We start from the raw sequence: 13,228 nt of genomic DNA on the forward strand, positions 1-13,228 counted from the left end.
CGATTGACAAAAGGGTCTTTCCTGGCAAAATTGTATGGGCATAGATAAAAATGTCCACCAAATACCCGTGTGACTTGGAATAAAGTGTTAAAAAATTCCATCTCACACGGCATTAAGTCTCAGGGCTTGGAAACATGAATACACGCATGCAGGAAAAAAAAATGGGTAGCGCCGTATACTGTATGGCAGCTCGCTTTCCCCAGGGAGAAAGCAGCCCGAATTTCTGTGAGGTTACCCTCATGGACTATATAAAATCTTATCCTCCTTATCCTCCTCCTCCTTTACAATTATTCTCCTTTGTTTGCTGTCATCTAGTAAACAGGGGATGAGGTTACTTGTATTTCGGAACACACACACACACTTAACAAAGTGAACTCAAACACCGGTAATTATCAAACTACAGAGCTTTGTTTTTCAACCAGAGTTTGATTAGATGCACACTGTCACACTGTCACACGCACAGTTAACAACATTAATTTTGACATCTGATACACCACAAAAAGCATGACAACAGTCACACATATCAGCTAGTATTGTTCTAGCTCATGTAGCTCGTACTTTTTCAGAAACACACTCGCACCTTTGATACTGAACACATGCCAAACATAAATGCATACACACACACACACACACACACTGTAACAAACACGCAATGACAAACACATGCACACACTGTCACACACACACACACACACACACACCAAATGCCTTGTAGGATATCACCAGTGTCGGATAAATAAGAATCCATCAATGTACATTTACTGTCAATGCCCACATCAACTGAACCCACAGGTATTCCTGAACCTAACAAGAACCAAACCACGCAAGCCAAAAACAACAGCACAGAACGTTTTTGAAAATAAAAAAAGCCAGTCAACAGACTAGAACACAATGTATTACGACAAGGAAACTCAGAAGTTACAGTTTAATTTCATAAGAATATTGCACTTTACCAATATGACCCTGTCACAGCCATTGTATGCTGGATCACAAAGACCAGGCATGAAGAACAATGAGTAGACGTGATCATTGGCAGGGGACACCACTGTGAAAGCTAGGTCTTGTAGGGGTTGTCCTTGCCATTTGAGATTAAACTTTTTTTTTGCAGCCATGTCTTTTTCACAGTTTGCCACAGTTTTTCTTCTTCAACTTTTACTATTTATCACAGTCTGCAATGCATATACCGGCTGCTTGTCATTTGTGCAATGAGAAGACGCACACACACGCACACACACACACACACACACACACACACACACACACACACACACACAAGCACTCAGGCACACACACACACACATCCACCTCCCAACACAAAATGTGTCCTGCGAGACAGAAAGTATGAATGCTCTGTACATTCTTCACTTACAAGAAGTGTGGATTTCTTCACGTTAAAGACATTCCTTCTTGTAGCACTGACATCTCGTGATTGTGTACGTTAGTCACCTCATGAACACAACAGAGAAAACTTCTCCCTCAAACACACACCATTTTTTCCCCGCGTTTTCTCTTGAAAATTAAAAATTGTAAAAAAAAAACATACCCATTATTTATTGTAGCCCAAATTCAAACAAAGGCCTTCTAACTTTAGTGTCAGTGTATGTGCATAGAGAATGAAGGCACTGAAATTCTATAGTTTTTTCTTTCTTTGCTAATGACTAACCGATGACAAACCTTGCCAAGAGTCTTGATGTAGTTGTCCCCACATTATACAGTACAATGTAGAACCCCCCTTTTAAGACTCCCTCCTTTTTAAGACCTTGTTTTTTTCAGACCTGTTCATAACCTCTGTAGAATTACCCCCATTTTAAGACCCCATCCTTTTTAAGACTCGATTTTCTGTGTTTTTTGTAGGTCTTAAAGGGAGGGACTGTACAATGTACCGATGAATAATAACATTGCGCTGAAGTTGTATCCCTGGAGCTCAACTCAACTGACCGTTTTCCATTCATAAGTATCCAACATAAGTTGATTCAAAGCTTATGATGAAAATGTATCACTGGCAAACCTGTTATCACAATATGCATGAGTTGAGGCCGCTGTCAAATGTAGTGGCTTTCAAGTTCGAACGAAAATGGCACCATTAACATCAGGACACACTCGTCCAAATAGACCATGTTAGGAAATAACTCTGTCCTGATTTTCAAGCGGTGTGGCAGAATTAGCGCCCAAGATGTGAGGTGGAAGAACGAGATGCCGACTGCGGCTTTTACCTGCGATGAACAACTTACTCTGATGTGCATGTTATGCAGTGAGCGCTTTGTATCACACCCTTTTCTGTACAAAATATACACACATTGGAGCCATGATTCACTGCCGATTGCTTGCAGTGGTCTCTAAAGCATGTGTGTTTTTCTAAACTCACCTCAATTGAAACCCTCGTGATCTCAACCAAAACATGTCAGCCAACACTGTCACTGCATGCAATCGGTTATTGCTGCAGCGACAATTGGCAGCGAATCGTGGTTCCGTTGTGCATATTTTCAAAGGAAATGAAAGGGTGTCATATGAAGCATACACCGCATACATACACATCCGAGTTGGTTGTTCATCGTGATCACAGGTTAAAGCCGCAGTCAGCATCGCACACATTCTGGGCCCCACATCGCTTCAAATCCTGACGAGTTATTTCCGAAAAACAGTTATTTGTGTCGCTTCTTTTCATTACACACCTAAACAGAGCACCAGTGGTAAGGTTCACCTCCATCTGTGTGTGCTAACAAAATGTTGGCAAGAGTCTTTGTAAGTTGTTATTGCCGTTACTTGTGTATAATAATTGTTACATGTTGCATGATTGCCACAACGCCAGAATAGACAACCAGCGTACACTTGCTCTTGTCGACCGACCATTGCCTGGTTACACATCTTGTTGTGCTGAGTCCCAATTAGTTTTAACATGATGATTGTTACATGTTGCATACACCTTAATAGAAAAGCGCTGCACATTTTTTTCTCGTATAACTTTGTGTGGTTGCAACTTTTGGTGTGCCAAGTCCCCGTTAGTTTTAACATGATAAGTATTACATGTTGCATACACTTAAATAGAAAAGCGCAGCACAGTTTTCTTGTAGAACTTGGCCTTGTTCCAACTTGTGTTACACGCTGCATACTTTCACAACAGCACAGTTTTCTCGTAGAACTTCGCCTTGTTCCAACTTGTGTTACACGCTGCATACTTTCACAACACCTGCATCAACAAGCAGCTCACACTTCCTCCAGTGTGAGTACACCTAGCGTTCTGCTCAGTCCTTGCCGCTCCAATTACTTGCTTTCAACTAGTGTTGTGCTGTCCTTGCCGCTCCAATTACTTGCTTTCAACTAGTGTTGTGCTGTCCTTGCCGCTCCAATTACTTGCTTTCAACTAGTGTTGTGCCAAGTCTTCTTTAGTTGTTGCACGATAATTGTTACATGCTGCATACTTTCACAACACTTGAATTAAGAAGCAGCTCACACTTCATCCAGTGTCGTTACACCTAGCGTTCTGCTCAGTCCTTGCCGCTCCAATTACTTGCTTTCAACTAGTGTTGTGCCAAGTCTTCTTTAGTTGTTGCACGATAATTGTTACATGCTGCATACTTTCACAACACTTGAATTAAGAAGCAGCTCACACTTCATCCAGTGTCGTTACACCTTGCGTTGTGCTCAGTCCTTACCGCTCCAATTACTTGTGAAGACAATTCTCTCATCTATATATATATACGACTAGTGTCTGTCCGTCTGTCTGTCTGTCTGTCTGTTCGCGATGCACGGCCAAAGTTCTCGGTGGATCTTTTTCAAATTTGGACACCGTATTCAGCTACACCCCGGACACAACCTCATCGATGAGATATTTCAACACGTGTTCTCAGCGCGCAGCGCTGTGCGTGCTGAACTGATTTTTTATTTTTGTTGTTGTTGTTGTCGGGATCCACTACCAGTAACTCTTCCTTATCTTCTCCAGTGTTTTCAGCCGCGATTATCTCCCTTCCTCCGTGTGGCGTGAATCCATATTCCCGTTACTACGTTACTATTTTTAGAAGGTCACTGCACGTTACTATTTTTAGAAGGTCTCCAGTGTTTTGCGCGTTTATCTCCTTTCCTTCGTGCGCCGGCAAAGCCGGCGTACACCCGGCAAAGCTGGGTCCCAGGCGCAGCCTGGTATTCGGCTCTACTTCTTCCCGGCGAAGCCGGAACCCGGCGAAGCGGGTAATCATCTAGTGTTTCATAATTCACTTGTGTGCCACATTGAACCTTGCATGTAGCTACTGGTTAATGTGATCTAGGGATACCATCGCAGATCTACTTGCTAAAATCAAAAACACACAGTTAGAGGAACACAAGACAGCAGATACCGCACGGTTGTTCCTGGCCTGCATTTTAGTGCGAGTTAAAAATAGTCAAGGCAGAGGCTACCAACAGCTGCAGCCAGCACACTGTTCAGCTCGCTTGCTTGTTATACCCAAATGCGTCCGCGCTACACTGGAAGATGGTACTTATTAGTGTATGGCTCTGAGCGAGCCAGCACTGCTGTATAGAGCGGTGGAGGAAAGGATGCTAAAAATAGCTCAGAATGCCTGCAGCTAAAGAAACAGAAATGAAGCCCTGGGAACAGCAGATATTGTGGTTGCCCACAACAGTAGCAGGCATGCACTAGATCTGTAAGATATCTGTGTGGCCGAGACAGAACACGAATGACTGTCCCCAAGGCACAGTGAAGCATCAGACGAGGTTCTCCTCTGCATAGCAAAAACCTCAAGCACTCTCTCCCCCCTTCTCAGAATGGGCAGAAGCTACTGTTCTTCTGGCTAGCACCTACACTCCCTGTGTACCACAATGTTGTGTCATGTGCCAAATTTTAGGAGTGTTATTGCAAGTCCCAAGAGTAGAGTTGTGTGTTCCAAGCAGATTGTGCGAAACAAGATGAAGGAAAGTGTCAAGCAGCCAGTACTGGAATCGCTATGTATCGGGTGTGTCATCGCTACTGTCGTCAGATAGGTCAAGCAGCTAGTGCTGGGTGCTACGTATCAGGTGCGTTGTCGCTTTTGTCGTCAGACAGGTCCTTGGCCATAGCCGCTCTCATCGTGCTGAGTGGGTCCGACACGTAGCCTGAAACACAAAGCAGTGTTATAATACAACCTGAAGTATTTCATTTCATTCACTTAATGCTATCCCATTGCTGGGAAAACCTGGTCAATGCCTCTCAGTGGAAAGCTAGCAGCAACAAGAGTTGCGCTACCCAGGTGTCGGCGTGTTTAGGTGTAATCAATCACCTGCACTTATGGCAGAATGACAAAGGTCATTAACGTGCCACTGTGGTGACACGGGGTGGGACATGAATAATGTTTCTGAGTCTGCACATAAATGTGCTCTACCAACTGAGCTACCCAGCCCCCAAATACACAGCATTGTTACACTACAGCCTGCAAAACAAAGAATCTTTCTAGCCCCCAAATACACAGCATTGTTACACTACAGCCTGCAAAACAAAGAATCTTTCTATCAAACAAAGCAACACAAAGCACCATTACACAGCAAAGCTGCCGCCTTACACCAATCCCCCTTTTTCAAGACTTTTAGGATCTTGTATTCTCAGATTTTCATTTCATACAGCCTATAAAGTTACCTCCATTTCAAGACTCCAACTTAAGACCTAATTTTCTCATGATTTAGGTCAACCTAACAATGATTCCACTGTATTACATTCTGCAACACAAAGCATCATTGTACTGCAGCAATGTTATATCCTTGCAATGACATTTGTTAGCTGAGATGTACATGCTTCTGATGACCAGTGCACCTCAAATCTTGACATCTCTAACTCACCATTTTTATCCAGCTGTGGAAATGGCATTCTCCGTCTGTTTTCGTCTGAAGGGGATGGCCCAGTACTGAAAAACAAACATAGCACAATGATGAGTATGGAGAGCAGAAGTAACACCACAATGGCAGAACACCAGAATGGCAGAACACCAGAATGGCAGGAAACACAAACAAACAAATAAAGAAAAAAATGAAGAATAGAAACTATTATAGTAGAGATGCAAAGACAATACAAACAAAATTGTAATACATGTAGGAGTAACTCAATCATAAGAGGAAAAAGTCAAAAGAATTTTTTTTTAAACATTAAAAAAAAAAAGAGAAAAAAGTCAGAGGTCAAGAGTGAAGGGGGGATGACGTGGGGGCGAAATAAAACAAAAAACCAAAAGAAAAGACATACAGAAAAAAAGTGACGTGAAGAAAGAAACAAAAAACCCAAAGTAAGCAGAAACGACCCACACACCAAGGAAGCAAAGAGCGAGACGATCGCACAAGACTTTGACCTGCTTCTGGAGGCCTCCATCTTTTTATGGCTGTACGAAGTGAAACAGGAGCAACACAGACACCAAAGAAGCAAAGAGCGAGACGATCGCACAAGACTTTGACCTGCTTCTGGAGGCCTCCATCTTTTTATGGCTGTACGAAGTGAAACAGGAGCAACACAGACACCAAAGAAGCAAAGAGCGAGACGATCGCACAAGACTTTGACCTGCTTCTGGAGGCCTCCATCTTTTTATGGCTGTACGAAGTGAAACAGGAGCAACACAGACACCAAAGAAACAAAGAGCGAGACGAGCACGAGACGAGCACAAGCCTTTCACCTGTTTCTGGAGGCTTCCGCTTCCCAGTGGTTACGCAGAGCAGAGACGTGACCCACCAGCGGCGGAGTTGTCCGCCCCTCGCCGTCCACTTCCTGTTGCGTGACCATGGGGAGGGCTGATGGGAAGAGGCTGGGCGGGGGGTCCACGTTGCTCAGCATGGCCACCGCCTGCGACTGTCGGCACTCCTCCAGGATGGGGATGATTTCACGAAACTCGGGCCGTTGCTGACACAACACAGGGTGACACGTGGTAAATATGGTCTAATGTTTGGATTTAACATGGAATTTAACTTCTTTGACTCAGTCAGAGGCTGACTAAAATTCATATTTGGGTGACTAGTTGAGACTATTTATTTCATATTTGGGACAATGCGTTGTAACTCACAGGTCAAAACTCACGTCTGTCAAAACAAAGTGATTTGCAGGTCTATCTGAAGAGGACATCATAACAAAGTGATTTGCAGGTCTATCTGAAGAGGACATCAAAGCAAAGTGATTTGCAGGTCTATCTGAAGAGGACATCAAAGCAAAAAAGACCTGCAGTTTTGAATCCCGTTTAAGGTGTGGAGTGTGTGAGTGTGTGTTTGTGGGTACATGTGTGTAAGAGTGTTGTAGGTCACTTGAAAAAACTAATGCTTACATCACTTAGGCTTGACCGTAAAGCTCACTATGATCAACCAAGAACTCACATCAGGGTCGGTGTTCCATCCCGTCTGCAGCAGGCTGACAATGGGTTTGGGAAAGGTGATACCCACCGGGGGCCGAGAGTTGTGATACGCTGTTTCTGCTGCTGCAGCCGCTGTAAAATCACCACCATACCATGGTTGAAAGAGAGAATAAAAATCAACAACAATAACAGCACACAATGGCTCAAAGTGGCTGTGAAAAAACCCTCCCCTTATATCCTTCTCTCTCACAGTCACACAAGCAAACCAAAGGATCATAAAAAGAATGTCCAAACCAGACCTTTTTCAATCAACACAGACAAACAAAACGAAACCTCATAAACACACACATACACAGAAAGATACAAACCCACATGCACACAGTCACACACAGACTGAGACACACTCCCAAAGGCTAAACCCCCCCACCTCCTCCCTAAGCCCCCTTGCACACAGTCACACACAGACTGAGACACACTCCCAAAGGCTAAACCCCCCACCTCCTCCCTAAGCCCCCTTGCACACAGTCACACACAGACTGAGACACACTCCCAAAGGCTAAACCCCCCACCTCCTCCCTAAGCCCCCTTGCACACAGTCACACACAGACTGAGACACACTCCCAAAGGCTAAACCCCCCCACCTCCTCCCTAAGCCCCCTTTCACACAGTCACACACAGACTGAGACACACTCCCAAAGGCTAAACCCCCCCACCTCCTCCCTAAGCCCCCTTTCACACAGTCACACACAGACTGAGACACACTCCCAAAGGCTAAACCCCCCACCTCCTCCCTAAGCCCCCTTGCACACAGTCACACACAGACTGAGACACACTCCCAAAGGCTAAACCCCCCACCTCCTCCCTAAGCCCCCTTTCACACAGTCACACACAGACTGAGACACACTCCCAAAGTCTAAACCCCCCACCTCCTCCCTAAGCCCCCTTTCACACAGTCACACACAGACTGAGACACACTCCCAAAGGCTAAACCCCCCACCTCCTCCCTAAGCCCCCTTGCACACAGTCACACACAGACTGAGACACACTCCCAAAGGCTAAACCCCCCCACCTCCTCCCTAAGCCCCCTTTCACACAGTCACACACAGACTGAGACACACTCCCAAAGGCTAAACCCCCCCACCTCCTCCCTAAGCCCCCTTTCACACAGTCACACACAGACTGAGACACACTCCCAAAGGCTAAACCCCCCACCTCCCCCCTAAGCCCCCTTGCACACAGTCACACACAGACTGAGACACACTCCCAAAGGCTAAACCCCCCACCTCCTCCCTAAGCCCCCTTCTTCCCACCCCACCGGGGCTGAGGTGCACAAAGCAAAACTGGATGCCATCCAACTGGGTGAGAACAAGCAGAGGAGGGTGTTTGGTTGAAATCACAACAAATCTCAATTTCAAACAAATCCGACCACGCAGCTGTATACAGGGCCTAGCATTGGAAAAAGTGAGTTCAGCTTACAAAGGCGGGGGTCTGGGGGCCGCAGGAGGCGAAGCCCCCCGAATTTCAAGAATTTTTGGAGATTTTTTTACCGGTTGGGTGGCACCCAGTTTCGCTTCAAGCACCTCAGCCCTGTGTATACCACCGGTTGGGTGGCACCCAGTTTCGCTTCAAGCACCTCAGCCCTGGCCACAGCCTACCCTGGTCTTCCACACACCCACACACAAAGCTAACCAGGTTTGAGGTGAGCAAAGGGCAGCTCTCCAGCCAGCAGTTCCCACAGCACCAGAGAAAAGCTGAACACGTCGGCCTTCACACTGTATCGAGTGCACTGCGTGAAGATTTCTGGGGCCATCCATCGCAAGTTCTGTTGTCAGATACAAAAGACACACAGTCATTGAGTGGCACTGTAAACGGGTCACTGTGTGGGACACACCATAACAAAAACACAAAAGAAAAGCTGAACACATCTGCCTTGAAGCTATACCGCTCGCACTGCATAATTATCTCTGGGGCTATCCATCTTATGTTCTTATGTTCTGAAACCAAGTTATAATACACAGAAAACCAGTTTGAGAATCATAAAACAGTGACAGTAATCATTGGAGGCATAACATCACCCTAGCACAAGAGGCTAGCTGAAAATGTCTGCCTTCACTCTATACCGCACTGCTGAATAATTTCCAGGGTCATCAACTTTAGCTTCTGAAAACCATATACACACACTCTGAAATTCAGTGTATTAAAAACAAGAAGAGCAAACGCTCGATCGAGTCACTTTCGCAGTTCTGAATATTATATGAGGCATCAGATGGACAGGAAGAAATTGCTATTCACAACACAATACAGATGTAAATAATTTGATGTAAAGAATAATCCTATAAAGTTTGAATCAAATCCGATGAATAGTTTCAGAGATATGATATTTCAATTTTTTTCCTTCAAGACATACCTGTGACCTTGAAAAAGGTCAAAGGTCACCAAAGCAGACGTCAAAGTGTAGAGGTCACTGGGAGTCACGTTCACATAAAATTTGAGCCCGGTCACTTTTATAGTTTCCGAGAAAAGCCCAACGTTAAGTTGTGTGTTGCCGAACAGAAAAGGCTAGTTATCTCCCTTGTTTTTCTGATAACGTTCGTAAAAGGCTACAGATGTAAATACTTTGATGTAAAGAATAATCCTACAAAGTTTCAATCACATCCGATGAACTTTGTCAAAGATATAAAATGTCTAATTTTTCCTTTGACGCTGACCTGTGACCTTGAAAAAGGTCAAAGGTCAACGAAACCATCGTTAAAGTGTAGAGGTCATTGGAGGTCACGACTAAACAAAATATGAGCCGGATCGCTTTGATAGTTTCCGAGAAAAGTCCAACGTTAAGGTGGTGTCTACGGACGGCCGGCCGGCCGGCCGGACAGACTAACACTGACCGATTACATAGAGTCACTTTTTCTCAAGTGACTCAATAAAACACTGGGTATCATACTATGATACCCCCTGGCACAAAAAAAGAACAAGCTGAAAATGTCTGCATATACATGTACACTGTTTCATGTGTTCCCCAGATTTCTAGAGCCATCCAAAAAAGCCATTGCTGTCCGTGTCACTCTGCCCTACATGCCAACCGTCATAACAGGCAGTAAGTCAGTAGGTCCATGTCAACTGTCATAACGGGCAGTAAGTGAGTAGGTCCATGTCAACTGTCATAACGGGCAGTAAGTGAGTAGGTCCATGTCAACCGTCATAACGGGCAGTAAGTTTCTGGTACATTGTATTTAACCGATTTTAATGTGAAAATTCCAGAAATGGCCAATCTGTAAGAGACACCTACCCTGATAGGAAAACTCTGCAGACTGCGAAGGAATAGGTAAGAGACACCTACCCTGATAGGAAAACTCTGCAGACTGCGAAGGAATAGGTAAGAGACACCTACCCTGATATGAAAACTCTGCAGACTGCGAAGGAATAGGTAAGAGACACCTACCCTGATAGGAAAACTCTGCAGACTGCGAAGGGATAGGTAAGAGACACCTACCCAGTGTCCAAAGTTACAACACCAGAGATCATGTCATTTAGTGACGCATCTCACCAGCTTCATTACCAGAGCTTCACTCCAAGTTTAGCATTGGCGAACGACAAGAAGAAGTGACGCACCTCGTCATAAACACAGAACGTGCAGATAAAGACAATCCTACTTACCCCGGGTTGCTTGGTCATGTTATCCTCCTCTGCGGATCTCAGGAACCTGGACTCTGAAAACATTCACATTTTTTTGTGTGAAAAACAGTCCTTTTATCTTTTACATTGATCCAAAAACAAATAAACTGCTAACGTTCCAAAATTCAGAATAAAAAAAACAAGAATAGAAGGTTTTCTTTTTCTTTATTTGGTGTTTAACGTCGTTTTCAACCACGAAGGTTATATCGCGACGGGGGAAGGGGGGAGATGGGATAGAGCCACTTGTCAATTGTTTCTTGTTCACAAAAGCACTAATCAAAAATTTGCTCCAGGGGCTTGCAACGTAGTACAATGTATTACCTTACTGGGAGAATGCAAGTTTCCAGTACAAAGGACTTAACATTTCTTACATACTGCTTGACTAAAATCTTTACAAAAATTGACTATATTCTATACAAGAAACACTTAACAGGGTAAAAAGAGAAACAGAATCCGTTAGTCGCCTCTTACGACATGCTGGGTAGCATCGGGTAAATTCTTCCCCCTAACCCGCGGGGGGGTAGAATAGAAGGTAATAGGAATGTTTAATTTATGATAATGAAAACATGTTACATTTACTGACCTTTGACCCAGTGGCCTTTAAATAGACAGACAAACACTTACGGTACAGATTATTATTATTATGATCATTTTTATGCGCCTAATCTAGATATAGCCCTAGGCGCTTACATATTAATTTCTGCCGTTTGAAATGGAATTTTTTACAGACAGACAGACAAATAGACATTTTTTACACACAATATATAACGCATTCACATCGGCCAGTGAAGCTCAATAGCCTATTAGGCGAGCATTCACTTTTCACGGCCTTTATGCCAAGTCAAACGGGTATTTGGTGGACATTTTTATCTATGCCGATACAATTTTGCCAGGAAAGACCCTTTTGTCAATCGTGGGATCTTTAACGTGCACACCCCAATGTAGTGTACACGAAGGGACCTCGGTTTTTCGTCTCATCCGAAAGACTAGCACTTGAACCCACCACCTAAGTTAGGAAAGGGGGGAGAAAATTGCGGCCTGACCCAGGGTCGAACACGCAACCTCTCGCTTCCGAGCGCAAGTGCGTTACCACTCGGCCACCCAATGAACTTATCTCCACATTTTTGGAGTAAGTAACTCGCTGGCAAGACACTGGTGAGGTAATCATCTTTCACATAACTAGCTTGCATGAACTTTGAATCTTACAGTGGAACGCCCCTTTTACGACCTTCACAAATCTGAGAAAAGCAGGTCTTAAAAAGGAGGGAGTCTTAAAATGGGGGTAATTATACAGAGTTTATGAACAGAAAGTCTGAGAAAACAAGGTCTTAAAAAGGAGGGAGTCTTGAATGGGGGGTTCCTCTGTACTCAGTTGCGTCACAACACAAAGCTTTGGTCACGGATGAGCTGATGGAGTCCGAGTGGCGTAAAACGATTGCGCCTAATAGGATGTAAAATACAGTACTTAAAAAAAAAACCGCTACTGCCTATAAAAGTATAATGTAGTATACCCCTAAAATCAGCGACAATAGCATGACTGTGTTTATCAAGCAATGTTCCGTGACTGTTGTGAAGATTGGAAGGAAACGCTACCCATTTCCACCTCTGGCACGGGAAGTAACTCCTTCAATTTTAAACTTTAAAAAATCGTGGCCAAGTAACCACTGCAAGTTTTCTGAAATTATAAATGCTCAAACCTTGCAGAAAGCCAGAAGAAATGAAAACAGATATTCGCCATAGGTAGCATTGTGTATAGTGGGTGTTTTGGACAAGCAGAGTGGCGTGGTGGTAAGACGTCGGCCTCCTAATCGGAAGGTCGTGAGTTCGAATCCCGGTCGCTGCCGCCTGGTGGGTTAAGAGTGGAGATTATTCCGATCTCCCAGGTCACCTTATATGCAAACCTGCTAGTGACTTAACCCCCTTCGTGTGTACACGCAAGCACACCAAGTGCGCACAAAAAAGATCCTGTAATCCATGTCAGAGATCAGTGGGTTATAAAAACACAAAAATACCCAGCATGCCTCCCCCGAAATTGTCGTTTGGCTGCCAGAATGGCGGGGTAAAAACGGTCATACACGTAAAAATCCACTCGTACTAAAACCATGAGTGAACGTGGGAGTCTAAGCCAATGAACGAAGAAGAAGTGGGGGTTTCAGGAATGTGCACATGGGAGCTCCAACGGGAGATATTGGGTCTCTGGGAGGAAAAGGGCTAAGCAACATACCTCCAAAATCAGCGACGATGGCGTGGCCGTGTTCGTCCAGCAGGAT

At 44.5% G+C, this 13,228-nt stretch overlaps 1 protein-coding gene across 1 annotated transcript in view; it reads right to left on the minus strand.

Moving 5' to 3' along the window:
• Window positions 1–389: 389 nt before the first annotated feature.
• Window positions 390–13,228, minus strand: part of LOC138948388 (serine/threonine-protein kinase TNNI3K-like) — a 37,884-nt gene continuing 25,045 nt past the window's right edge. Inside the window, exons 16-22 of the mRNA XM_070319918.1 lie at window positions 13,183–13,228; window positions 10,941–10,993; window positions 8,976–9,108; window positions 7,309–7,418; window positions 6,621–6,844; window positions 5,803–5,867; window positions 390–5,085 (exon numbers count right to left, since the gene is read on the minus strand). The exon at window positions 13,183–13,228 is cut by the window's right edge and continues 112 nt beyond it. Coding sequence (XP_070176019.1) covers window positions 4,997–5,085; window positions 5,803–5,867; window positions 6,621–6,844; window positions 7,309–7,418; window positions 8,976–9,108; window positions 10,941–10,993; window positions 13,183–13,228 — 720 coding nt within the window. The 3' untranslated portion in view covers window positions 390–4,996. The remainder of the gene's footprint in view (window positions 5,086–5,802; window positions 5,868–6,620; window positions 6,845–7,308; window positions 7,419–8,975; window positions 9,109–10,940; window positions 10,994–13,182) is intronic.

The sequence above is a fragment of the Littorina saxatilis genome, linkage group LG15, assembly GCF_037325665.1.
Source record: "Littorina saxatilis isolate snail1 linkage group LG15, US_GU_Lsax_2.0, whole genome shotgun sequence".
Lineage (NCBI taxonomy): Eukaryota > Metazoa > Mollusca > Gastropoda > Littorinimorpha > Littorinidae > Littorina > Littorina saxatilis.